This window comes from Malus domestica, chromosome 07 (genome assembly GCF_042453785.1).
Source record: "Malus domestica chromosome 07, GDT2T_hap1".
NCBI classification, from domain to species: Eukaryota; Viridiplantae; Streptophyta; class Magnoliopsida; order Rosales; family Rosaceae; genus Malus; species Malus domestica.
This window is the reverse complement of record NC_091667.1, coordinates 34,249,010-34,274,644: the sequence shown is the minus strand read 5'-3', so window position 1 is coordinate 34,274,644 and position 25,635 is coordinate 34,249,010. Positions and strand designations below refer to the sequence as shown.

General features: G+C 39.4%; 6 protein-coding genes across 13 annotated transcripts; 1 reads left to right on the top strand and 5 right to left on the bottom strand.

The window, feature by feature from the left end:
• Positions 1–272: 272 nt before the first annotated feature.
• LOC103420837 (uncharacterized) lies at positions 273–5,191 on the bottom strand. The gene is made up of 2 exons (XM_029104967.1): positions 5,071–5,191; positions 273–877 (listed from the first exon to the last, which is right to left on the bottom strand). The coding sequence occupies exons 1-2, from the start codon at positions 5,189–5,191 to the stop codon at positions 273–275; spliced, it is 726 nt and encodes a 241-aa protein (XP_028960800.1).
• LOC103439767 (uncharacterized) lies at positions 5,024–10,323 on the bottom strand. Of its 2 annotated transcripts, none has more exons than XM_008378375.4 (10): positions 10,103–10,323; positions 8,739–8,960; positions 8,386–8,522; positions 8,230–8,274; positions 8,096–8,149; positions 7,627–7,731; positions 7,320–7,523; positions 7,147–7,232; positions 5,912–6,930; positions 5,024–5,799 (listed from the first exon to the last, which is right to left on the bottom strand). In XM_008378375.4, the coding sequence occupies exons 2-10, from the start codon at positions 8,914–8,916 to the stop codon at positions 5,525–5,527; spliced, it is 2,103 nt and encodes a 700-aa protein (XP_008376597.1). In that variant the 5' UTR covers positions 8,917–8,960; positions 10,103–10,323; the 3' UTR covers positions 5,024–5,524. The 2 variants fall into 2 exon arrangements, with proteins under 2 accessions (XP_008376597.1, XP_070681096.1); XM_070824995.1 differs by having other exon boundaries at positions 8,386–8,513; positions 10,103–10,305.
• A 709-nt stretch (positions 10,324–11,032) lies between these two features.
• Positions 11,033–14,149, top strand: LOC103439770 (uncharacterized protein At3g49055-like). The gene is made up of 6 exons (XM_008378379.4): positions 11,033–12,259; positions 12,358–12,434; positions 12,749–12,860; positions 12,963–13,079; positions 13,222–13,565; positions 13,719–14,149. Exons 1-6 carry the CDS (start codon positions 11,327–11,329, stop codon positions 13,732–13,734), a joined length of 1,599 nt encoding a protein of 532 aa, XP_008376601.1. The 5' UTR covers positions 11,033–11,326; the 3' UTR covers positions 13,735–14,149.
• LOC103439769 (probable prolyl 4-hydroxylase 12) lies at positions 14,058–16,311 on the bottom strand. 2 transcript variants are annotated; one of them, XM_008378376.4, is made up of 7 exons: positions 16,000–16,311; positions 15,407–15,526; positions 15,235–15,292; positions 15,043–15,144; positions 14,862–14,919; positions 14,595–14,767; positions 14,058–14,495 (listed from the first exon to the last, which is right to left on the bottom strand). In XM_008378376.4, exons 1-7 carry the CDS (start codon positions 16,068–16,070, stop codon positions 14,142–14,144), a joined length of 936 nt encoding a protein of 311 aa, XP_008376598.1. In that variant the 5' UTR covers positions 16,071–16,311; the 3' UTR covers positions 14,058–14,141. The 2 variants fall into 2 exon arrangements, with proteins under 2 accessions (XP_008376598.1, XP_008376599.1); XM_008378377.4 differs by having other exon boundaries at positions 15,407–15,523; positions 16,000–16,243.
• A 245-nt stretch (positions 16,312–16,556) lies between these two features.
• On the bottom strand, positions 16,557–19,565 carry LOC103439771 (uncharacterized). 2 transcript variants are annotated; one of them, XM_008378381.4, is made up of 6 exons: positions 19,429–19,565; positions 18,110–19,175; positions 17,736–17,794; positions 17,474–17,602; positions 17,043–17,178; positions 16,557–16,951 (listed from the first exon to the last, which is right to left on the bottom strand). In XM_008378381.4, exons 2-6 carry the CDS (start codon positions 18,812–18,814, stop codon positions 16,688–16,690), a joined length of 1,293 nt encoding a protein of 430 aa, XP_008376603.1. In that variant the 5' UTR covers positions 18,815–19,175; positions 19,429–19,565; the 3' UTR covers positions 16,557–16,687. The 2 variants fall into 2 exon arrangements, with proteins under 2 accessions (XP_008376603.1, XP_070681583.1); XM_070825482.1 differs by lacking the exon at positions 19,429–19,565 and adding an exon at positions 19,281–19,426.
• A 430-nt stretch (positions 19,566–19,995) lies between these two features.
• On the bottom strand, positions 19,996–24,798 carry LOC103439772 (WEB family protein At5g16730, chloroplastic). Of its 5 annotated transcripts, none has more exons than XM_008378385.4 (11): positions 24,254–24,798; positions 24,077–24,163; positions 23,721–23,864; positions 22,867–22,955; positions 22,546–22,634; positions 22,330–22,433; positions 22,144–22,243; positions 21,696–21,771; positions 21,452–21,563; positions 20,833–21,364; positions 19,996–20,739 (listed from the first exon to the last, which is right to left on the bottom strand). In XM_008378385.4, the coding sequence occupies exons 1-11, from the start codon at positions 24,552–24,554 to the stop codon at positions 20,247–20,249; spliced, it is 2,127 nt and encodes a 708-aa protein (XP_008376607.2). In that variant the 5' UTR covers positions 24,555–24,798; the 3' UTR covers positions 19,996–20,246. The 5 variants fall into 5 exon arrangements, with proteins under 5 accessions (XP_008376607.2, XP_070681582.1, XP_008376605.2 ...); XM_070825481.1 differs by having other exon boundaries at positions 24,077–24,174; positions 24,254–24,767; XM_008378383.4 differs by having other exon boundaries at positions 22,867–23,639; positions 24,254–24,766.
• Between the last annotated feature and the right edge of the window lie 837 nt (positions 24,799–25,635).

The window sequence follows — 25,635 nt, the reverse complement described above, 5'->3', positions numbered from 1 at the left end:
CGAACTACCTATCTCATCTTATATTTTTTGCACAATATTTATAATGTTAAAATGTGCTGTAAAGTAGTAAAATGATAAAGAGTCTGTGGAGAATTTCACCTTGTGAGATTCTCCTTATTAGCATTTCCCTTCTCAGAAAAAACCAAGCAAAAATGATATGTTTTCGGCACTGTAAAAGAAGGAAAGTACTGAAACCAGCTACTAGAAAATTTAATGAGTTAACATCTTACAAAGCTTCATGATATCTTCATACAAAGGCACTTGAAACGTCTTCAATCTTTGACTTCACTGTAAGCCGAGTAATGTTTCTTGAAAGCCTTAGGAAGATAAACAGGCAACAAGCACCCGAAAAGATTAAACGACCAAAACGCCAAGTTAACAACTGCAAGCACTCTCCCAACGTACAGCCTCCTCGCAGAGCCACCGTACACTTCTTCATCTTGTTTCGAGAACTCACTTCTAAGCCAATCCACTAGGGTAAAAATCCTCTTGGAGTTGTACAAAACCGGCACGAAAATGCGTATCGGAGTGGAAAATCTGTCACCAAAAACCACTCCGTCCATGAAAAGTTGACACGCAAAGAGAAAAACAGGTGGTGTAGCTGCTTTGATCCCTAGCTGGTCGTTCTCGAGAACGCCCTCGAAGATGTAGGCTATGGGGAGGACAAGGCCGATGAGGACGCTGAGGACAATGTAGAGGCGAAGGAGCTTGTTGCGGGGGTTGAAGAATTGGGGCTCTTGAGAAGAAGGGGGGATGGGGAACACAAACTTTGAGAGGAAGAAGATGTAGAGGAAGGAGAAGAGAACGAAAGCCATGTCCCCGGGGCTGACCATGCCGCTGGAGGAGAGGACGATGATGATGGCGAGGCGTTGATGATCTGCCAGAAGGGGAGGACACCGAATCTTTTGAGTTTCGAGGAAGTTGGATCGGTTTTGCTTTGTTTGACGAGTTCATGTTGTAGCTGTTCTTGTTCTTGCTCTCTTGAGAGAGTGATGTCGTTGTAAGTTGGACCAACCCCACCTGACATTTTTGCTGCTCTGTGAGAAAAGTTGCTCTTGGTTATCGTTTAGGACTTAGATTTTACCTTGATAAAAAAGAAAGATCAAGGAAGAAGAAAGTTGTGAGCGTTTTCTTTTAAGGTTATTTGCAACTTGTATGGTTGTCTATATTTCTTTTTCTGAGCCATTGTTCTTATCTTTTAAGTTTTAAGCTTAGTTTATATGCGAAATTGAGGAGTTTGTCACTTGGAGACCGCAACCGCATGGCATTCGGTTGGGGGGCACAACCAGTGTTTTATCTTACAGTCTACAATATCAGCACATGCGTGTACACACGTCAACTCGCAGCATTTAAATCTTTATTTTTTTAATATGTGATATTTTATTTAAGTTAAGGGTAATGCTTTATATACAAAATTTTGAAAACTAAAAGACATAAAAGTTGATGATTGATTTATTACTTAAGTGTTGATAAAAGTGCTCATTCATATTAGTGACACATCATTTAGTTTACAAATTTAATCTCCCTAACATTACCCTTAAGTTAATATCCAAACTCCGAGAGTAATTCAAATGAATGACATTACATTCATCATATTTTTCATACCATTTTTGTACTCTCTCTCTGTAATATAGTAGGGCCGCCAATGTATATGTCATCTCTATTAGTCTTTTGACTTCGACTTATTAATAATTAAACTTGTTTGGAGATGGTACAAATTTGATATGAAAAAAATGATCATCATGAGCGAATAGAATGTGGATCTACAGTGCATCTCACCTAAGCCTCCTATCTTCCTGAGTAGAAGTTTAGTTTCAAACCCCAGTTTAAATAGAAGAAGTACGTTACGCTAATCTGCCTTGAATGATCCACATCTTAGGATCAAGTGCTGATGAGCCCATTAAAGTAGCATTTTTGAATTAGCTATTGAGTTGAACACATACTAAACCTTCCTCGTCATTGGTTAACAAAACTTTCAATTTTTCTTACTAGGCATGTAGTGGTAGTTGCCCAAGATTGGTATACTAACAACTTTAGCTTCACATATATGTTCAACCCAACAAACATCTTAGCCTTAATTCGAACTTGCCTAACTATGTTTTAGTACATACTCATGTCTCTCAACTACCAAACTTACACTTCATTCACTATAAACCAAATCTATTGGGAAGGCGCAGGTTAGAACAGGCACATTTACATTGAATATATTGAATGTATCGCATACAATAAATTCAATTCAAATATCCATCTCCTTAATCAACTTGTCGTGTTCGTGTCAAATATTTTATCTTAATGAATTAATTAATTTAAGAAGTAAAAGTTATTTATTTTCGTATCAAATCAATTAGTTTAAAAAAAGTGAAAGTTGTTTATTTTCGTGTCAAATCCCTCGTCATATCGAATATTAAGAAAAATTCTTGAGGTTCTATGCACTTTTCATGCTATGAGATGATTTCCCCAGGATTCTTATCACAGCTTTATATATCTTTGTAGAATTTGATCCGTAAAGTTTTCATCTAATCAAGAAGTGCATGTACTCTTTTTTTCTCCTTTCTTTCTGTTAAAAGCATATGATTTGATGAATAAATGATTTTAGTTCAAACCATAGCTCGGAAATGAGATGGCACTTTTAGTTTGAGGGACCTCGGGTGTCACCCTAAATGTGTCCAAAACACGTGCCGAAATACTACATGTAATCACACCAAATTTTTTTTATTCAATTAAATATAACACATGATGTATCATCCCATAAATGGAAGTTGATCAAACTCGGTCGAAGGCTTAAATTGCGTGCTTGTTGCTTCAACAAATTGCCTTATTATTTTCATTTTCTCGTCGGAGATGGAAGCGAAATAGTTGGTTTGGATATATGAGATATATATATATATATATATATATATATATATATATATATAAGAGTTTAAGATGGATGGTGGAATACGTACAATTATTAGAGAGACGAGGCAAAGTTCACTTCTACACTTCTAATAATATCGATATTGTTCTTAAGTTTGTAATTACTACCTGCATAATCTATCAGGTGTGAGATTTTATCATAAAAGATCTGACGGAAATTTATCACAAAAAAGCCCAATGTTAGTTAAAAAGGGGTTATAAGAGCATCTCCAAATGAGATGTCAAAATCCTAGGAATACCATAGTACATATTTGATACCAAAAGTATCACCAACCGAAATGTTATTTACTGACTGAATTTGAAGGCTTAGTAATTTGATGTCAAATTTATTTTAATAATGTGTTCCTTATTCTACTAACATTTCAACCAATAAAAATTTTGTTTCAACATTTTTTTTTAATAATTACAATCATTTAAAACTCTATTTAAATAATAAAATAATATTTAACAATTCGGTTGAAGAAGTACAAAATTTGACATAAGACTTCAGATTGTCACATCAGCCATCAATTGTAATTTGACTCTTATAATTTGAGATTTCCTTTAGAGATGATCTAATATTAAAACTATTAAATATCTTTTAGTACGAACGACGTGAAATTCAACAGAATACATATACAAGAAAACAATACGCAAAATGAAAGCTAAAATCCGAAAATTATTTTAACAGTGTCTACTCAATCTGTTTTCGCAGATGAGTAATATTTCTTGAAAGCTCTAGGAAGATAAATAGGTAACATAAAACAAAAAAGATCTAAACTCCAAAACACCAAGTTAGCAACAGCAAGTCCTCTCCCAAGAAGCACTCTTCTTTCTGCAGCTGCGTCACAACCACCACCAACACACACTTTGGAGAATTCGTTCCTAACCCAATCCATAAGCGTGAAAATCCTCTTTGCGTTAAAGAAAACCGGCGCCAAAACCCTAATCGGCGTCGAAAACCTATCGGAAAACGCCACTCAGTCCATAAAAGCTTGACTAGTGAGTAAAAACACGTGCGGGACAGCCGCTTTGATGCCTTCTTGGTCTCCTTCCAAAAACCCTTGAAATATATACGCTATCGGCAGGGCGAGGCCCAACACGGCGCCGAAAGCCCGGCCGGTTTTGACCATTATGCCCTCGGCGTTGAAGACCGGCGGGTCTTTTGAAGGGTAGTCGGATTGAGGCGGGAAAGGCAAGGTCTAGAGGGCTGACCAAGCCTCTGGCGGCGAGGACCACCATGACGATGAGGGCGTTGAGCTGCCAAAAGGAGATGCGGTTCGCCCTGCTGGCGGTCTCCATGGTTTGGCCCCTTTTGGGGTTGAGGTACTTCAGGGAGCTTGCGGGGACGTCGTCGTTTTGTTGCTTGTATACATGTTCTCGTTCTTCTGGGTGGTTGAGGTCTGTGGGATCAGCCGTTTTCTCTTGGTTACGTGGAATTTACCGGAAGCAAACTAAGAGCTCGATCGAAGTTAAGTAGGGGAGAGAGAGGATGGTGGATTTGGGCATAGAAAGCTGAGACGAAAATGGACACGTGGCAGTTGAGTAGGGATTTGATTTGTATACGTGTAATAATAACTGATAAGTAGACAAACCGCTTGCTTCTTGGATTGTTATCGAATTTTTAGATTGGACTTGTTACATATAAATGTGTGTAAGAAGAGACCGTAGAGTTGTTATATCCGTTATCTTAACGAATCATATTATGTTAAACTCATTATCTTAACAAATTCTTAACATGTAACTTGATAGCGACCTGATTCGTTAATGAATTGTATCATTTTGATGAGTCATGTTATATCAAATCCGTTATCTTAATAGATTTGTAACATGTGACGCGATTCGTTAATGGACCATATCATTTTAACGTGTGGATGCAACAAATCATCATGTTTGATGTAATCTGATAACGACACAACTCATTAACAAATTCTTAATGAATGACTGATAACGATCCAATGAGTGAACAAATTAATCCGAAACTTGTAATTTTCGTTTCGTTTCATATGAGTTAACGAGTCGTGCAATAAATAGTCAGTACAGATAACTCATGTGCTAGCCCATTAATAGAGGAATACATTCGATTGGGAAGTCTACACAATCGAATTTGATAAAAATAAAAAAAACATAAGCGAAAATATATTCCAATTTGATCAAAATTCTTGTATAATACACCTTTCTCAATTTCAACTTCAAATGCTGTGACCCGAAATGACATCACAAATGCACCTTCATAAACAAAATGCCTGTCCAGAAACCGACTCGTTTGGTCCGTCGGTCTCATCCACGACGCCATCGAGACGGTACGAAAAACGCATGACAACGAAAATAGGAAAGGACGGCTCAAACCACAAAACCAAATTTATTACACAAATTTTTTATAAAGGGAAGAAAAATCTCACTAATCAATCTGCTATGACAAAGAAAAAAGGACGGAACTATAACAAAAGTAAAAAAAAAAAAAAAAAAAAAAAACTTATCTTCCAAAACTTGTTCTTCGATTTTCCGACAGAAGACCGCTGGTAAAAACTGGACCCCTCTGCTGCTACGAATATAATCACTGGCTAAACTGTGCACGTTGTATAACCCCGAAAAAAGAAAAGAAAAACCATCTCTTTACCCTCGATTACTAGGCAACTGCACTAGGTTTCGGAATGTACTTGATCTTCACACCCTTATCATGCTTCGTCCTGCGCCTGACTTTAGCAGCTCCAGCAGTTGGCAAATCAAATGCCTCTCCATTTACAAGCCGGTTTTCTGCATTGCCAAGAATGCTGCGTTTAAACCTCGATGGATGAGTCGCTGCTACTTCTCGGTCATTTTGATTTTCCGGGCATCTGGGAGGTTCAGAGTCTTGGAATAGAACCAATTCCACATGATCTGCGGCAATAGCATCCTTCCATCCTGCACAAACAAGACGTGTATTTATTGTATTGTATTTTTAATTAACTTCCATGGGGAGCTGCTTGTACAAAAGATAAAATAGAACAAGATATAATAATGGAGCTGAACTCACTCTGTGCAAGAAAATCTTTTGCCGCATGGCTAGAGAAGCCCAGCCTTCCAGTTTCATCGGGGTGAGTTGAGTCATTCCCGTTTCCAACATTATGGCCATCCACAACACACGATCCTTCACAATTTTCACTGTAAGGGTTTTGGCTGTTGCCCTTTTCAGCTACCACATTTATGTCAGATTCTTTGCTGCCGTTCTGAATTGGCATAGGACCTTTTGTTCCATTCCGGCTCACTGGCCTCCAAAGCTTCACTGTTGACCGGTTTGTGCCACTCTGTACCAGATCAGGTTTATTGGTTTTATCCTGAGAATTGTCCTTTGGCATTTGACCCTTCTCTGAAAGACAATCATCGTGAACACCAGCCTGATTATTACTTTCCTGGCAACAATTTCCAAGATTGACTGGTATAGAACCAATCAAAACCTCACGGTTCTTGATTTGATCTGGTTCAGATGCTTCTTTCTGTTCTCCAGCTTTCAAACTCCTCCCATCATATTCTGGTTTAGGCTTTCGACTCCATACTCTATTGCCACTGGAAGCAGCCCTTGCATCCCTGTGGTTACCATGGTGTTTTGTGGATGAATGCTTCAATGTTTGAGAACTATGACCTCCATGAAATCCATTGGGCACACCCCGCTGCGATTTTGGAGACAACTGCCATTGAGCAACTGCACGCCGACTACCATTTCCTTGCACCACCGGCCGTTCAACATTTGGTCCACTCACCGAATCAACATGTCCAAAGTTAACTCCAGTCTGAGATTCGGGATCCGCACTTACATCCATGTTTGAGAGTTGGAATGATTCAAGAGATAAGCAGGCATGATCCAGCATATCCGAACTGGCCGTGTCAGAATCAAATGTTGCTGAAGGACTAGATGTTTCTACGAGTGGCACAGCCTCCAGAGTTTCATCAATGTTCTCCGTAACATCGACCTTCTCCCCATGTCTCTGATCCTTTTCCTTCAGTTCTTTCTGCCTAAGCTTCTTCTGCCTTTTCCTTTCCAACAGCTCTGTTTGCCTACAGTTATTCAGAAAATAAGACCAAACAGATTATGCAACTGATAAAAAACAATAGGGAACAGCTTAATCAGTCATGCTGGCCTATACTCTATATAGTGCCGAGTTTAAAGAGGTGACTTTTTTAAGAAAAAGGTAAAGGCACTGAAAATCTTCCCACCAACACAATTAAAAAACAGAATTGTGCCGAAAATCAAATAGAAATGCTTGTTTGTACCTTCTTTGAGCAGCTTCTTCTTCCTCCACTAGCAACTTCTGTAACCTCAAAGCTTCCGTATCCTTGTCAGCATGCCAGGCTTTCAACTGAGCAAAAAATCACCACAGGCTGAAACGCAATAAACATAGTAAAATCAACTATATTTAAAAATGGAAAGGAAGCAAGAAAGTTACCAATTTCTGTTCCACCAGGAAGCTTGTACAAGCAACTAAGTTTTTTGATTCAAGGCCAATTTTCCCAGCCTCCCCATCAAAAATATATCTTTGCATTGATATGGCTGTCCCAGACAGAAATGTCTTTTCACTTGCATCATCGAGGATAGAAAATAACTCCTGGGAAGATATGGGAAACCTGGAAGGTCTAGCTTGAAAAATATCCTGGATAAAAGGAAAAGAATCACAATATCACATCCATATAACAGGCAATGTGGCAGTTCATTACAATAAATACTCATACACAAGAAAAAGAATAATGTCTTACCAGAAGGGCTGAACCGGCCTTCAAATAAATGTGGGGGAAAGGAGAAAATCCTGGTTTCCGTATAAGTGTTGTCAATGCCTTTATAATTGAAGACCCTGGAACTTCCTAGAAAATATATTAAATTAGGAACTCTCCCTTAAACACTGTTTCTTTCACATGATTGCACTTAATTAACAATTTAAGAAATAAAATGTAGAAGCTAAATAAAGATGACACCAGCACAAATAATATAGTGACTTTGAAACAAATGAAGCCCACTAGAAATTAACTGGAGGAAGGGGCGAAGAAAAAATCATGGTAATTCAAAACTACGATCTGTGAGGACAAAAACACATTTACTATCCTACCCTAGTTTATGTTTGATGAATCTAAGCACGAGGGAAAAAAATGTCACTTAATACCATACCACGGAACATGATTATAACTTATGATGCATGACATAAAAACTAAGGCAAGTAACAGAAAATACCTCTAAAGTCACATTCTTGAATGATATAGCTTCTGTTGCCTCTTCTGGCGAGAGCTGGACAAAGACCAAATCATGGAAGGGTGAGAACATACACTAAGAAGAAGGTAGCATTACTGTATTCAAAGAATAAATACCTTATCCCAAAATTCACCTAGAAGCTCCCTATTTTTAGAAGAATCCTACAAGATGTAAACAAAATAAGCATTATGAACACAATGGGCGGCAAAAGATCGCAACTCACAGAAAAACAATATAGACAAATTTACAACAGTTAAAAATAGAAGGGATACCTTATCAAGCTTTTTCAATCGGTGATGCACACGTATGTGTCTTCTGTAGTTGATGGATGAGCAAAACTCTCGAGGGCACTTGTCACACTTTTGCATCTGCACTTTAATAGGAGAGTGCAGGGGCCAACCTGGAAGTTCTGCCAGAGTAACGTGTATCATCAAACACTTAGAAACAAATTACCTTCTTATGGCATAATATGTATATTAAAACAGCCATTGGCCTTAGCAGTGGATTGAGAAAGGCAAACCGAATGCAGGATACTCCCCATTAGGTATGGCACAAATCTCAATCTAATGGTGCACTACTTCTATAATCAAATAAAGTTGTGATTATACGAAATAGTTTCTAGTACCTTGTTGGTCTAAGGCATGAAGTAGCTGAATCCACGGGACTGGGCTATCCCCAGCCCTTGAGAAAGAAATAGATGGCTCTTTTGCAGCTTGTTTGATGATAGTGTCAAGGGAATCATTTTCCTCCTTTGATTTCATAGCAAACAGAGAGTTTGAGGTCGTAGGTTTAGCAATTGACATCTATACACACACAAACTTCAAATCCACCAGAGCACCGCGTGTCTCTGTACAAAATATAGGACAAATAAAAACAAGGTAAACATCTAATGACTAAGTGGCATTCAGTTGAACTGGGTTGAGGCACAAATATGCCGCATCTAAAGTGGATGCAGCAATTGAAAACAAGCTCAGGGCACAAAAGCATCCTATTTCATCCACATTACAGCTAAATAGATTTATTTCAAAACAAGTTGACGTGTCTAATAAGTCCGACAATGTGCAGTTATCAAGAAACATAAGTAACAACATCAATGGACATCATTGTTTACAGAACAGAATAATTCTTGACCATATTATCAAAGAAGCCACAATTATATTACATGTGTTCTTGTACCGAACTTAGTAACGCAAAAAAGAATTAGAACTTCCAGCTAACAAAAGAAATTCGAATACCTTAATTATTTCACCACATAAACAACCACCTAAAGATCCATAGATTAAACAACGAAGAATAGCATGAAATCTGAAGAAAAATCTACCATAAAAGATAGGAAATAATAAAAAAAGTGAAAACCTACAAAATTCAATATCCTAAACGTATTATGAAATACAGATCCACCAGAAATATTGCATAGCGAAAAGTGCCTCTGCCTACGAATCAAACGAAACATTTATCGATATACCTCGTTATAGAAACATAATCATACAACAAAAATCGAAATAAAATCAAGAGTAGGTGAATGAACATATGAAGGGAAATTGAAACCAATGTTAAAAAGGATAGGAAACTTCAATAAATCTCACAGAATCGGCATGCCGGAACTCAAAATCATAAACATGCAAAATCAAAGTTAACCAGAGACGACTGTAAGACTTAGCTAAGTTGAAATTACACCATTAACAATTCCAAATACACCACAAATACATACACACAAATATATATAAAATTCGAAATCTCTTGGTTTCCTCTTCTCATTGCACAGATGCAGAAGAGTTCTTACCAGCTATCAAACAGAAATATAATTCTATTGAAAAAAAAAATTAAGACTACAAAAAGCATGAATTCGGCGAAGCTTGGTACGGTTTGGAAACACGTGATCTGTGATCGATTTGTGATATATATATATATATATATATAAGTATATGTATAAATGTATAGATATATATATGTGTGAGAAGGAAGTGAGGGTGTAATCGTTTTACGTACCAGTGGAGCGAGCAGAGATCAGTTGGAGGAGGGTGAGGACGTCGGGCGATCTGCGGGAATCGGAGCAGGCGGGAGGGAGATTCGGAGTGTTTGGCGGGAAGGAAAATCGCCGAGAAAATTCGAGAAAGTGACGAGCCGAAGGGGAACGGAGAGATAAAGTGAGGGAGTCCGTAAGGAGAAGATATAAAGGCGAGAGATGGAAGAAGGGAAGGGAAAGCCTTCTGTCTCTCTGCAGTAAAAGGGAAAAATATTTAATAAAACAAAAATAAAAAATAAAAAATAAAAAAATTTGAGATTACGACATGAGAGGGCGGTTGGGTTTATTCACGCGCCGAGGGAGAGAGTGAAGGGACGGCCTTGGGAATTGAGAGATTGACAGCCCTAAGTTGGTCCCCCTGGGCGAGAATTCAGTTCAATATAATATTGGGCTTCGAGCCCATCCACTAAGAGTGGACTTTAGGTTTTTTTATTTTTTTTTTAATACGTCTTGAGATTATTGAGAATAGTGATATTCACACTCTCATTTGAATGTGTTCAGTCCCACCAATGTAGCCAAAATTAGGATTCTTTTTTCTTATAGTTTTCAATGTTGTGTTTGTTCTTTATCAATGGAATAAGGGAAATTCAAACTTATAATATTTTTCTCCGTCTGAAAAAAAACAAGTATAATTAGACTAAGATTCGTGAAATTCATATGATTTTTTTCTATCCAGAGAATGATTGATATATTCCAATCGTATCTAATGTAAAACTCTTTAATCTTCACAGTCTCACACAGAGACATGGTCCAAGCCAATTTACCTAGCCAACACATGTGTACTTACTTCACTCTTAAGTTTTTTTTTTTTTTTTTGTCAAAACTTCACTCTTAAGTATTGACTGTTATCTTTTACTATATACAAAAAAGAAAAAGAATGTGTGGTTATCAGTTCTCTTATTTAAAAACACTATTAACTTTTTTTTTCCAAACGTGCATAAGCACTTTTTGGTTGTCGAATTGAAAAGCTCATCACACTAAATCGGGGCCAACACTAAGCCCAATTGCAACAACCCATATTCAGAGAAAAGCCCAAAACTTTCTGGCCCATCAGAAAACTGTCCCGCGCCAAAACCCGAACTTCTCCTTCTCCATCTCCACTTCTTTGACTGGTAGTTCTGAAACTGTATCCCTCTCAGTCACGCACTATTCATGACTATCTATAATCATCGTCTTTTCCATGGACCATGGAAAACGCTACAGAAACACTCCCCGACCCCCAAATCAACGGCCCAGATCCCCCGAACAACCCAGAAACCTCCGAACCCGATCATGTTCTTCTCGCCGAGCTCGAGTCCCTCTGCCAGTTGCACCAGAGCCTGCTATCGAAGGCGGCGGCGATGGAGAAAGAGTCTAATATCATCCGGCAGCAGAGAGACGACGCCCTGGCTCGCAACGCCGAGCTAATTGAAGTCGTCGGAGAAATTTCCGGCGAGAGAGACTCTCTTCGCGGCGAAATTCAGAAGCTCGAAGGTTCTCTGAGAGAAAATGAAGATGGGTTTGCTTCCAAATTGGAGGAGGAGTTGAAGACGAAGGAGGCGATTGAAGACGAGGTGCGAGTTTGTCGGGGGACGATTGAAAGGTTGGAGCTTGAGAGAAAAGAGAGAGATGTGTTTTTGTTGAAGTGCCTGGATTCGCTCCGATCGACCAAGGAGGGCATAATCGGAATAATCGACGGCGTCGGCGACGAAAAGGCTGAGAATGGAGCTGAAGAAGCTGAGGGGGTTTGGGAGGAGAGTGCGGCGGTTGGGCGGCTGGCAGCTTCGGCGGAAGCGAAGGTGAGTGAGTATAAAGAGCTGAGGAAGAAGGAGAAGAAGGAGTTGGAGAAAAGCGTGGTGAGTCTGACAGAGGAGAATAGGGATATCAGCAGCTTGCTGAGGGTTGCTCTGGTGGAGAAGGAGGCGGTGGAGAAGAAGTTGAAAGGAAACAGCGAGCAGAAGCGGGTGGCGCTTTTGCAGATTGCGGAGAGGGGTTTGCAGAGAGTTGGGTTTGGGTTTATGATGGGAAGTGGGGGCAATGAGCAGTCGCTGGAGAGTTCCGGGGATAAACTGGACGGTGCAGGGTCTACCGCCGGAAGTAAATCAGATAGTAGTGACTTTGAAGAGGGGGTTATCAGTCTGGTGAGTTCAATTTTTCGTTGTTTAGGTTGTGCTAATTTATGATTTCTCTCTCTGTTTGATTTATTGTTGGTATTTTCGTGTTTGATTTTTCGTATCAGGCATCGACGGTAGAGAAGATAATGAAGAACCTGCGGCTCGAGATCACTCAGTTGAGAAGATCTCTGGAAGAATCTAGGTAATTCGTCGTCCAATCGTAACATATTTGAATCTGCATTTATATTTTGGTTTGTTGTGAGGTAGGCCTGGCTGTAGAAGATATCGCGTTGGTTCGGTGTTGTTCACCTGAATTTGGATTTCGAAATCATGTAAATAATGCACTTCTTAGTTCTTACGAACGGTTTAGAAAGAGGGAGAACATTGTTTAGTTGAGGGAAACGGTAACTGTTTTGAGTATGATTCTCAAAATTATGTGATGGAAATAGTACTGTACTGTAAATGTTGAGTATCGTTGATTTAGTTGTCGATTACTTGTTATCAATCCTATGCCAGGTCAGACACTGAGCGCTTACAGAGTCTCACGGAAAAGCAAGCTCAAGAAATTTCGGAAAACATGCAGTACATCAAGGAGTTAGAAGATAGAGAGAGGGCGTTAACTCAAAATGTAATGGCTAGTTGCATAACAAAATCCGTTGTTTGTTTGCTTTGCATTCCTAAAGCGTACTCGCCTTCTTGCTGATGTGTTTTCTCATCGTATGGTTGTAAGGTTGAAGAACTCGTGATCGAAACAAAGGAAGGTGAAGCAGAGGTTGCTAGATGGAGAGAAGCTTGCGAGCTAGAAGTTGAAGCCGGGAAAACTGAGATAGGAGAACGTGAGAAAGTGGTAAATTTCTGTTCCCCGTTGTTAATCGCTATTGATTGATCGTTTTTTCCCAGTCACTTGCAAGGATTTTGTTCTACGCTTTATTTTCTTATCTGGTGTTCCTGAATTTAGTCTCTCTCACTTTGGTATGTTATTTCGTTAGATCGCCATTCTAAAGCAAGAATTGGAGAAGACAAAGACGGCTTTGGACGTATCAAATGCCAAACTGAAGCTGAAAGAAGAACTTGCAGCAACCGCTATGGCTGCACAGGCAGCAGCAGAGAGATCCCTGCAGCTGACTGACAGCAGGACATCAGGACTGCGGAAGCGTATAGAAGAACTATCAAAACAAGTAGAAGAAGCAGAAAGCAGAGAGCGCAATAACCGAAGGGTGAGATGCATATGTTGGCCATGGCGACCCCTCAAAGCTGCCAACACTGCACAAAACAGAATCGGGCCTGTAAGACGGTTGCTACCAGAAATGCAAGCCTTGCTTCACTACAGCGGGTGATAAATCAGTTACTTTTCGGTTCAAATCAGTTGTATTTGTTTGAATCAGTTTCTTCGTTTACTTTTTAAGATGTAAATAAACAATTGCTCGAGCACAGTTACGATGTGCAATGTTAAAGTAACTTACCAAGATTTGAAGTTCCTTTTCAGTTGGGAGCGCTCGTAATCAAGCGAAGAACAACTAGTTTCCCTTTGGCAACCAAAAGCAGAGTATTTTCAAGACACAGATCCTTAAATTCGCCTTCGAGACACAAGTTTCTGAGATTTGGAGCGCGGATGTTTAGAGCTAAGCTATCAAAGTATGACAAAGCCAGACTCTAAGTAGAGGGCAACTGGAAATAAGACTTTCAATTGCATCAAGAGTAACCATTTTATGTTGGGGGTTGGCGAAAACCAACATCCATAGGTTACCCATAGGATGTTACACAACATAGAATCTTTAACGCTTGAAGAGCTTGAACCTTTGACAATTAAAATTGCAAACTCAAGTAAGAATGGTACCATGTCTTTATTATGTGCACTGTGGAAACAATAGTTCTTTGAGATAAAGGACTCTCTCTGGACGTTTGGCCATCAGCACACATTACAACTCTTCCTGCAAGTCCCGTAGTAATCAGGGGAACCAACCATGAAAACCGGGTTCCTTTGACACTCCCCCATCGAAGCCCACCTGGGACAGTTATCATCTTCATCGGTGCATTCACTGCTCCCGGAATCAGAAGAGATCTTCTCGCCAGCAATGGCTTTAGCATGAAGGAATTTTGTGGCACACCACATTTCCCCTTCAAGTACAGGGCATCTGGTATGTGGACTGCTCTTGTCAGGTGATGCATTCGGATGAAGAGTGAAAAACAAAATCGCGTTCCCTTTAACGGGTCTCAAGATGCTGCTGCTCCTTCTACAATCAGACTGGACCTTGCTCGTCAGCTGAGAGATAGTTTCAACCACGGTTAACAATTTAACATACGACAATAAATCACAAACCTATATTGAAACGCAGAAATAAAATGATAGTTTCTCTCTAACCTCTGATTCGGGGAATAGAATCTCACCACCACGAGTGACATTTGAGAGATACAAAATAACTGTTGCTAATAAAGGCTCAGTTTGTTCCAATGTGGACTTGTTACCGAAGTAGTTGAAATTCTTGTCACCCTCCTCGTTCCCAAAATGGAAAACTTGTATAGCTCTGCTGTTCTCTGAAGGACAAATACAAGCACTACATGTGTAAGGTGGATCAAGTCAGCCAGTTCAGGAACTGAAGACCATAGCAACAACAGCGAGGGCAGATACCTTTCGGAAGGAAAGTCCAAGCTGAAATTCTTGCCTCAATCCTTGAAACTACCTCATCCTAGCAACCAAAAGACAGTTAATTAAAGAAAGGAATTTGGAGTACTTGCATCACCAAATATTAGGCAGCATACAGCCATGAAATGATTAACAAAACACACTTTAACAAAACATAAAATTCTACCTCCATGTCCAAGGGAATTTCTAAGCTTTTAATTAACCTCATGGTGTTGGTGTTTCCTAACTCATCATATTCGGTCACAGATTTATCTTCTCCCCCGAGTGCCTAGGCGCCAGAATACCAATTTTAGAACTACTAAGCAGCCTTAACCGATTAATATGCTGAAAGTCCAAAAGGATGACGTGAGGGATATACCAAAGAAACAAGGTGGTCACACTCCTCATCTGATAGAAAACCTTTATACAAAAACACCCTATTGCAAGAAGGATGACGAAGTTAGATTCTCAAAGCAACGAGACATTACACATTCCTGGAACTGGAAACTTTGAGAAAATCATCATACAAGAAATTCATCAATGTACCTGACCTTGGTTGCCAAGATAATTGGACAACGCGTGACGGGTCAATTCGGTTAGAATGAACCGAGTGGCCAAAATGTATGACAGTTTCTTGGATGGTTTGATTAGTCCTCAGTTCCTTCCTGCTACTGAAACAAAATAGAGAGAAAAAAACATTCTTCCTTCAGTTTGTAAGAAGCATTATATTCTTATTAAAGAGCGACCCCAAGCCAACAAGGCTCCCCGCTTCGCAAGAGAGAAATATTCCTTACTCCACGACTCAAACCGGTGACCTTTGGTCACAAAGGAGCAACCTTTCTGCTGCACCAAGGCTCAGAATATAATCTTATGCTAGGGTTTTCAGGAATTCATCCAAAAACATGGATCAAAATCATTAACCCTTAAGCAGAATTAGACAGATAATTAACACTCTGAATTTCAAGCATCTGTGCCCAGAAACCCATCAATTAATGAACGAGAAAACGAGGCTGAATTGTGATAATTTCAATTAAGAAAGCAATAATTGCGAAATATATTAACAAATCCCTAATTAGCGTTACGGTAAGATTGAATCGCAAATAAAATGGAGCTTGCGGAAAGAAAATTGAGATGAAATTCTTACATTTCGGCAGAAGAGCTGAAGAAGGAAGACGTAACGGAAAGAAGAAGGAAGATCGAGGCAAGGGAGGCCATTGAAGCTGAACCTCCTCTCCTGCGTCAAATTTGAAAGCTAGTTGATCTGGGAGGCCCTTTTTTCTCTTCGTTTCTGTTAAATGTACAACACTTTGAAATAGTCAATTTCCACTTAAAAATAATAATTTACTAAACAAGATTCCGCTACTGGAGAAGAACTTTCTTGAAACGACATATTACTTTGTCATTATCCCAAATTAATTAAGTATTGTCACTAGAAAAGTTTAAGATGAACAGTAACATAACCAGTTTTAAATACAGTCACTATGATTGTCATCCCTTTGTAAGTTTCTCTCTCGACATTCGTTGTAAATTTAGTACTTTCATATGCGTGCGTCCATTTTTGTTCAAACACTTAGACAACTGTATTAATTGTCATTAGATGAATGCAATTTGATTTATGTACAACCACATTTCGGAATTTAAACTCATTCCAACTATTTGGCATCACAGAAAGCCACAACTTTTGGCTCAAGAAAAAAGCAATGAATCAATGAATTCAAATGTATTCTTTTCTCCATGTTTGTACCTGAAACAACTACAGTAATGATCGATCACTACTTATCAAACAATAGTAATAACAACAACAATCACTCCCTTCTCGTACATTCTTTTCTCTAGAAAAACCGCGCTGTGAAGGACTTGCTTTTCTTAGTCGATCCAAACGAAGATTCCCCGCTTGATCCATATGAGTGATCTTCCTCGTCCTTCTCGTCAAAAGTTCCGTACGGAGACGGTGAATATGCATGAGGCACGGCCAATGTGACAGCCCTCTGTAATGCAGCCTTGTACTCTTCTGTGTGTTCTTTGGCTAATGTCTCCTGCCGCTCCATTCTTTGCTTCGACGGAATCTCCATAATATGATCTTTCTGCAACATTAACTGAAGAGAGGGGAAACACGTACAGAGGTTCAGACACCGGGCGAGGATTTTAAGCTTTAAGATCTACATGAGGCTTGAGCTAAAAACTTACATCCAGAGCCCTTTGGGCTTCTCTCTCTATCCAAATGATGGCGTGGTCAGAAGTGGCATTACAAGAAAGAACGATGTGCTCAAATCTCCCGTCCACGGGAACTGCTGTCTTGACAACGGGGGGAAATCTTCCACACCTGCAAACAAAAGTATGTAGATGGGAGATCTTTTAACAGCATAACATCAGAAGTTACTCCCTGCTCAGCAAAATATCCATTGAACTGTTGTATCTTTTGTTCAATATGGATGTCAAAATCCCCCGGACATCAGGTATTACTGTATAACATCCCCAATAGGAAAGGTATAGTAGTTAATGAGGCAGAATATAGGTCTCTAATATTCTATGTTGGATTACACATCTGAATTTACACATTGTAGAACAACCGCACATTGACTAAAGCAAGAACAGAAGTGAAAGCTTGTCCTTGGTACCTAAAAGGCTTTCTCTCAACAATGTGATAAAGGCGGCCAGGTGCATAGAGCCTCCTTGGATCTTTGAGCATCTTCTCCTCAGGTATACATGTGTCCCTCATGCATCGTAGGCACAATATGCAAGGCAAACTGTTAAAGCATCAAATATAACTTCAATGCAGATAAACTGAGTCCAAAATGATGTCATCACCAAACTAATTCTCAAAATATTAGTTTGCCTTCAGCTATGAAGGTTAAAAACAGTGATCAGAGCCATCTATACCAGAAAAGTGACTTGAAAATGTCTTCCAAGGGTGTAGCAGTCCGCGGTAAGAAGTCATCCTGGTCCGGCATAATGACCACAATCAAATCTAAGAATGTATTGACAGAACCACTACTACTTAAAGATTCTCAAAGTAAATTTCATAGAGGTGGAATACATCATTTTTTCTATTTAGTTATGAAAGAACAAGCTTCCACACATTGCCAACACAGATAAACATAAGACAAGGAGATTTTGGGATGAAAATTTTACACAAATATGAGACAAAAGATGCCAATAAGTATAAAATCTAAGGCTGCAGAAGCATAATAAGATGTATACCCATTTAAACTTATTGTACAAAATAAGAACAAAGAGAGTTAGTACATACTTACCTGAAGCACAACAGAATTGATGACGTCTGCATATCTGACAGCTAGGTTCAATGACATACACCTTGCCGGTGCAATAGCATAGCCCCTAACCCTCTTCCGATCAATGTCCCCCAACCTATCCCTGTTCTTCACTACCACCATTGTTAACAATGCTGCTACACCTGACCCTAGGGAGTGTCCCGCGAAAGTCAAAGTATAATTTGGATAATTCTGCACCAGATCTTTCAAAATTTCACATTCTGCATCCATAACCCATTGAGCAGATTTCAATAGCCCGTTGTGAACATACCCGCCATCAAATTTCCTCTGGCCGAGCTTATTATCCATCAGAACTGCATAGTCACTCTCTCTTGCCAAGTTAAGGCCTCTGAAGGCAAGAACTATATCGGCATGATTGTGATCAAGATACAATATATAAGGAGGAGCTAGACCTCCGGTATCTTCATAAGTCTTTTTCAAGATTAACCAATCTGGGTTAATTCCATACCCACCGGGTGGTTCCCAAAGAGGGCATCGAAGGTCATCTTCGTAAACTGCTAGAATGTAGCGGCAAAGGCGAGGAACAGGCTCAAATTCTTCAGCAGTGGAAAGGCCCCAAGTCTCACTGTCATGACCCGCTGTGTGGAGGCATCGCTTCCACGCCCAGCGGGTACATGCCAGACAATAAACACACTCAAGGACAGGACACGCACATAGGATTGACATTGAGTCCTACTCTAAACATACTATGACACATCAAAACTCAGAATTCACAATACACCAATCCCTAAGGAAATTTCAGCAGCACATAAACATTCGGATTCTCGCAATCCCAATACAGGTATTCATTGACTAATGTTCAAAAGAAATCTCAGTAGAAGCACATCAAACACAATGTTATATAATTTGATCCCAAATTACACAAAATTGAATACTTGAAAACTGGAACCAAAGCTGCTTTCTTTTCATACCCAGAAGCTGAAACTTGACAAAGAGCTCAGTTGGATCAACTGGGTCTCCACCATTACTGTATTTTGAATTTTTGATGCACTGATAAAATCTTCAGCAGCTGAAACGATCACAATCTCTACATCCAGCAAACACCAAAATAAGAGAGGAAAAAGCAGAGAGAAGGAAAGTACAGATACCCAGAAACCAAGATTTCGGTTTTGATCAAATACTGGAGTCTCGCGGCAAAGACACGAGAATTTTCACAAGATTTGAGAGCATGGACTTCGTTTTTCGGATGAAATTAAAGCGTGGTTTGGCGTACATTATACAAATTTGGTACTAAATTAAGTTAAATAATCAAATAAACAGTGAATGGAGGGTGGTCGTACCTGCAAGTCAATGGCCATTTGGTATTTTATGATTACTTGGAAGGGGGTGGAAACATGACGAAGGTGCGCGGTTAAGGCCAATCATCACTGTTGGCTTCCATTGGCAGTGGCAGTTGTATAAATTCGGTCGATTTACAGTGGCATTTGTTTCGTTTCATTCACTTTTCCTCTACCGTACTGTGGTAAAAAAAATTCACATAGCCCTCTTAATTTTCGATTCGTGGACTGAATAAATTGAAAAAAAGTAATGGTTAAAATTTTAATAAGAGTATGAGTGGTAAAAATATGCATGTAAAAAGCACTATTCTTTACATATTGTGAATTTGTGATGAGAAATCATTGTGGCAGTAACTCTTCTTTAACCATGCGTGAGTTGAGCTTGATTAGTCTTAAATTCTTAATTAGGTTTGTCAAAAAAAAAAAAAAATTAATTAGGTATGAAACAATATGATTTTTTTCACCAGACATATGATAGGATCATTTATACTGTTCTAACCAACATGACTCTGTGGCGACGGAAAATAAGGTGAAATAAAAAACTAGAATAAAATGAACAGAAAACAAATATTTGATTCAGGGAAAATCTTGTTTTCTGGATTTAACCATTCCATTCAAAGTGTGAGGGGGCAATTTTATTACAGTTCAGCTATGTGATTGTGTACTTATTACAAAAGACTGCCTAGCTAAGCATCAGTGGTATAAATACTCTATATGAATCATGATGGATTGTGCCCTTCATCGACAAATTCTCAAAACTGTTTTACATTTCTGACTACTCAACAGCCCGACGTCCAAAATTTACTGTTAAGCGATCGCGGTCATGCCTTAAACTTCTGAGTGAGTTTCCCCACTCCTTCCCTACAATCTTCTGCGACACGCTTGGCACCTTCTTTGACGGCCAAGCTAAACTCCAAGGTGCTTTGCTGCAACTCTTGGGCCGATCTACTGGCCTTTGAAATGGTGGCGTCTTTTAGTTCTGCAGCCCCTTTTCCTGCCTTGAGGATCCACTCCCTCAAATTGGATATGAGCAAGGCTATCTTTTGGATGATCTGATCAATTATATCTCGGGATTTTCCTTTTATATTTGTTGCTAGTGCCTTCAGCTTGTCCATTAAATTCTCCCCTCTGTTGACAGTTCCTTCAACCGAGAACTGCTTGCTAGCATCGAGCCATGTAACCTCACCCAAGGCATCTTCTCGGAGGTCGTTGTCAACAACTACCTTGATTCCCTGCCTCTCCCAGCGATCTCTAGCCTCCTCAAGTACTTTAGCATGTTCTCTTGCTCTTTTTGCCTCATCTTCTGCCCAAGCCCTGGATTAGAGAGATTGAAGTCTTAGAATGTTGGGTGAAAAATACGAATTCACTAGATGCCTAACAGATGCATAAGACTTGGAAGCTAAATACCTGGCCATGGACAAGGCTTTCCGTTCAACCTCTAGATCATACTGTAGGCGTGCAATCTCCTGGCTTTCGGTTTCCGCTTCAATCCTAAGTTTGCTAATTCTTTCTTTTTCATAGGATATCTCCACTTTGTTACTCATTAGGCTCTGCAATTGTTCCTCCACCTCATGCCTTAACTTGGACAGAACTTCCATTTCCGATTCAACGGCTGCATGCTCCTTCATCAAGGCAATATTATCTTCCTCTCTCTTAGACCTTAACCTTTCCAATTCACGTCTTGCTTCTTCAGCCATTTTCTCCACGGCATCAATTTTTTCCCTCTCCAAGGAAAGATCCTTCTCAAAATTTGCATTCACATCCTTTTCAACTTCAGCTACTAAAGCATTATGTGCATCCACAGCATTTTCTGCTATAGATTCTGCTTCAATACGTGCAAGCTCCTCACTCACTGAGTCAGAATACTCTCCGGTTGCAAGGGCAATAGCAGCCTGGGCTTTTGTTACTGGCTTATCCGGCTGGAAGAGTCTGGTGTAACCTTTAAATCAAAATTGAAAGAAATGTCAACTATCAAACCCGTAAAATTGTGTGAAAATTAGAAATACAGTTACGAGCCATGACTCACCAAATGCAAGAGCAATAATACCCTGTTCTCCAGATAGGTCAGCAACAAGTGCAGGACATGCATCTGGATGTATCTTATCAGCGTCTATAAAACCAGAAATTCGGTAGAGGACCTGTCCAAATGCACATAACAAGTAGAGAATTAATAATTCAGAATAATAAGTAGAGAATTAGTATTGAGACCTACAAGCAGAAGAGTAGCTCAAAAAGAATAAAACTGAAAACAAGCTTATACTGTTAACAACCTCCTTGTCAGCTTTTGGGAGATATCTTTTCTCTAGGGCCATCTTCCAACTTACAAGATCCTGCCGTGATAGAGGGCTGCAGCAAGGAATTGCACAAAAAAAAAAGGAAAATAAGAAAAACCATTACCTATGTAATTTAGCCTAAATTCTGGAACAAAAAGCAAATCGATGAACATTTACATGCAAGCAGAGAAACATATTAAACAAATATAGATAAGTTACTCAAATATACTGCAAGGCCTCACAACTAGAGCAGCTAATTTCCAAAGGTAATGAGACCATGCAACGAAACAAGTACTTGTAAATTTTCAGTCATGAACGGTCAGGATAATTGGTTTGGAGGAGATACACCCGGCGTATTCAGAACTAGACCAAAATAATGCCAAGTGATTTTAATGAAACAACAAACTGAAGAGAGCACTACATTACAAGGAATAAAATATACTACCTTTCAGGAGAGAAGTAGAATGGACTTTCATCTTCATCCATGGAAGAACGCATATCCTTTCTTGACAGCTTGCTAGAAATAAGTCCAGCTTCAGCCAAACCTGAATGGATGCAGGGAAACTATAAGCAAACAAAGCCTATCACACTATCACTTAAGCTACACCACAGAAATCTAACATGCTCAAACCTTGAATGGATGGAAAATCAGGGTCTTCAGGTGTAATATCATCAAATGCAAGCTCGGTAACATTCTCAATATACATAGAAGGATATACTTTAGAGATTGAGTTCCTACAGTTAACACAGAAGAAATTATGTCAGTACGTGTAGACCTATAATATGCCTCACAAAAAAAAAAATTAATGTTGCGAAGATTTATATCTTGTCATGGAGGGTTTTATACCTTGAAAGAGCACTACTTGCAGAAACCAACCAACGAGCGTATTCACGTCGTGTACACAAATCACCAGGTTGAACATCAGCCTCTATGACCTGAAACAGTTGTCATTTAAATTACAGAATGGAAACTGGCTTACAATCTATGCAACCAAAACCATAAAAAATAATGAGAACAACTCTGTGTCGAAGATTTCCAATTCAAAATTTGTCAAACTAAAGGACTCAAATCAAATGCAACAATAGGATTGAATGTTCATACAGAGAAATTGTTGTAAAGACTTTGGAACAAGGAAATTAGAAGCAAAATATGACAATATATCAGTACCTTTAACACTTGCAGCGCTGCGAATGCCTGCCCCTGAACCTGATCAACAACGGCAGGAACCAAAACCTTCCCAGGTGGCACCTGTAGAGCTGCAGAAACCACAGTTGGAGCAGGTATGCCAGCAGAAGAGAAGGAATTCCCAGCATTTGGTAATTGTGACTTGTTTCTAGACAACTCACTTTCAATTATGGTATTCTTTTCCAGGGATGAACTAATTCCCTCAGCTAAAACCTGCAGTGTTTTGCTCATTTCAAGGTTTTCTTGGGTTGAAGATAAGGGTACAGTCCCTATGTTATCTTCAGACGATACCTGAGGTTCTAAAATTGTGTTTGACTGTGAAGTAAGTGAAACATCCACAGCTACAGGTACATTGTGTTCATGCGCAATGGCACTTAAAGAAGAAGACTCAAAAGTGGAAATATGATTTTCACTTCTCCCGGGTATTCCATCCTGGGGTTCAGTGCTAAGGTTTGAATCAGAGGCTTGCAAGTTAGTTGGTTCGACACTCACTAGGTTCCCTTTAAGTTCAGAAGCCAAATCTCCTATACCTACAGCGAGGCTGCTGTCAAAACCCTCAATCTCAGAGGCAACAAATGAATCATTGCCATTATCAGATTCAGACAGATCAAATTTCCTTGTGAATGTTTCAGGTTCAACTGATTTGTCATCGGAAGTTGATTCAAGTGGTGAATCTCCTTTATCAGAAGCATTATTGATGGCATTGGCTTCAGTACCTCCGGATGTGTTTTTAAAATCTTGTACAGACAAACCCCCTATATCATAATCATTATCAACTCTAATTTCACTGGAAGATTCATCAATTTCTGGAGATGAAGAAGAATCCTCATTAGTACCTGTCCTTCCTTCCGGACTACTACTAGCATCATTCTTCACATTGCTTTGATCATCTACATCTTCTGCACTTCTATGATTTTCATCATCATATGTCAATGATCGCTCCTGCTGCGTTGTTAACGGCTCCATCTGTTGTTTTGGGCCTGAATACATCCACATACGTTTTAACATATAGCCGGAAACAAGAAATACGTTGACTGCAGTTCAAGGCAAACTTGTTCCATAAAACACATATCATACACAACCATAAACAATACAAGATACAAATACTTCCATTTCCATCAATGTCATCAAAATTTCAGTCCATGTAATTCAGAGCTTGATTATTATCGAAAGAAATAAGGCAGCTACTTACTCGAATTCTTTCGCTTTCCCAAAGACAATGCTGCGAAAGTAAGCCCCGCAACAAGAACGACTCCGGCAACTCCAGCTCCCACAGTCCCTGAGAGCAAACTACTCCAAAAATGTTACCAGCCAGACAGAGAATAAATGATGAGAAAACGCCAATCTAATAGAGTCGAACAATTATTACCTCCAAACCATTTCTTCCTCTGTGAATCCAATGACTCTTCCCCATTATCTGAACCGGACCACCCTTTAAACCCGTCAGCATTTGAATTCGACCCGACCCACGAACCCCCATTGCGACGGGGCTCCAATTCAGCCCCGGACCTCTCATTGCCCTGAGCAACGCAGAGCACTCGAGCCCGACGATCCAGCTTCCCCAATCGCCTACGTACGAGAACGGAGGAGGCTTTACCGCAATTGCCGCAATTGAAAGCTAAGCGAAGCTGGAGGGAGCTGGGAGAGCATGTTGCAGTGACTGTCGCCATGGAAATTCACCGCTGCTGGTTTCGGATTGGGGGAAATTACAGCCAATTGAAACGCATAGAGAGCGAGAGAGGAAAGCTTCGGTGGGGGAAGTTGAAATTAGGTCTTTTACAAGCTTGAATTTGGGAGAGAGAAGATAGAATTGCAGAGAATTGGGTGTGATTTCGACGGTTTTGGATTCGAGGAGGCTGCCTCTGTCGCTTTGATTTTCTTATCCAATATTTTAATTTCATTGTCTTTTTATTTATTTTTTGGGTGGTATTTTGATTTTACTTATGTAGGGGTAAATTGTAGCAATGTCCCTCGATTTTAATCAAATTGGAACAATGATTTCTCAACTAAAAATCTATTACTATTGGTTCATCGACTCATCAAAATGTGTAGCTATGATCATTTTCGTCAACTTCGTCAAAATTTTATCAAAATAAGTTATGTTGGAAGGACAATTGCTACAATCGGGATCCCTCAACTCGTCAAAACGTGTAGCTATGGTTATTTTCGTCAACTTCGTCAGAATTTTGTCAAAATAAGTTATGTTGAAAGGACCATTGCTACAATTAGGTTAAAGTTGAGGGACTATTGCTCAAATTAGGTTAAAGTTGAGGGATCATTTCTCTAGTTGGATTAAAGTTAAGAGACCAATTGGAATGAATTTTTAGTTGAGGGATCATAGCTGCACGTTTTGATGAGTTGAATGATCAATGGTAATGGATTTATAATTAAGGGATAATTGCTCCAATTGAGTTAAAGTTAAGGGACCATTGCTCCAATTGAGTTAAAGTTAATGGACCATTGCTACAATTTACTCATTATCTATTAGGCCATCTCCAACCGATGGCTGGTCAGATGGCTCGTTTTACCCCTCTGGTCCTCCAAGATTCTCCAAGATATTAATATTTTAATGAACAGTACATGACCATATTTGCCTCCGTCTCCAACCAATGGCCAGATTGCTCGTTTTAGCCCTTTCAGAAAAAACCGTCTCCAACCGAGGGCCAAAGGGCCAAACATAATTTATTATTTAAAAACTACAACTTAAATTCAAATCCAATGGCTTAGGAAGTTATAGGAAAAAAAATAGAA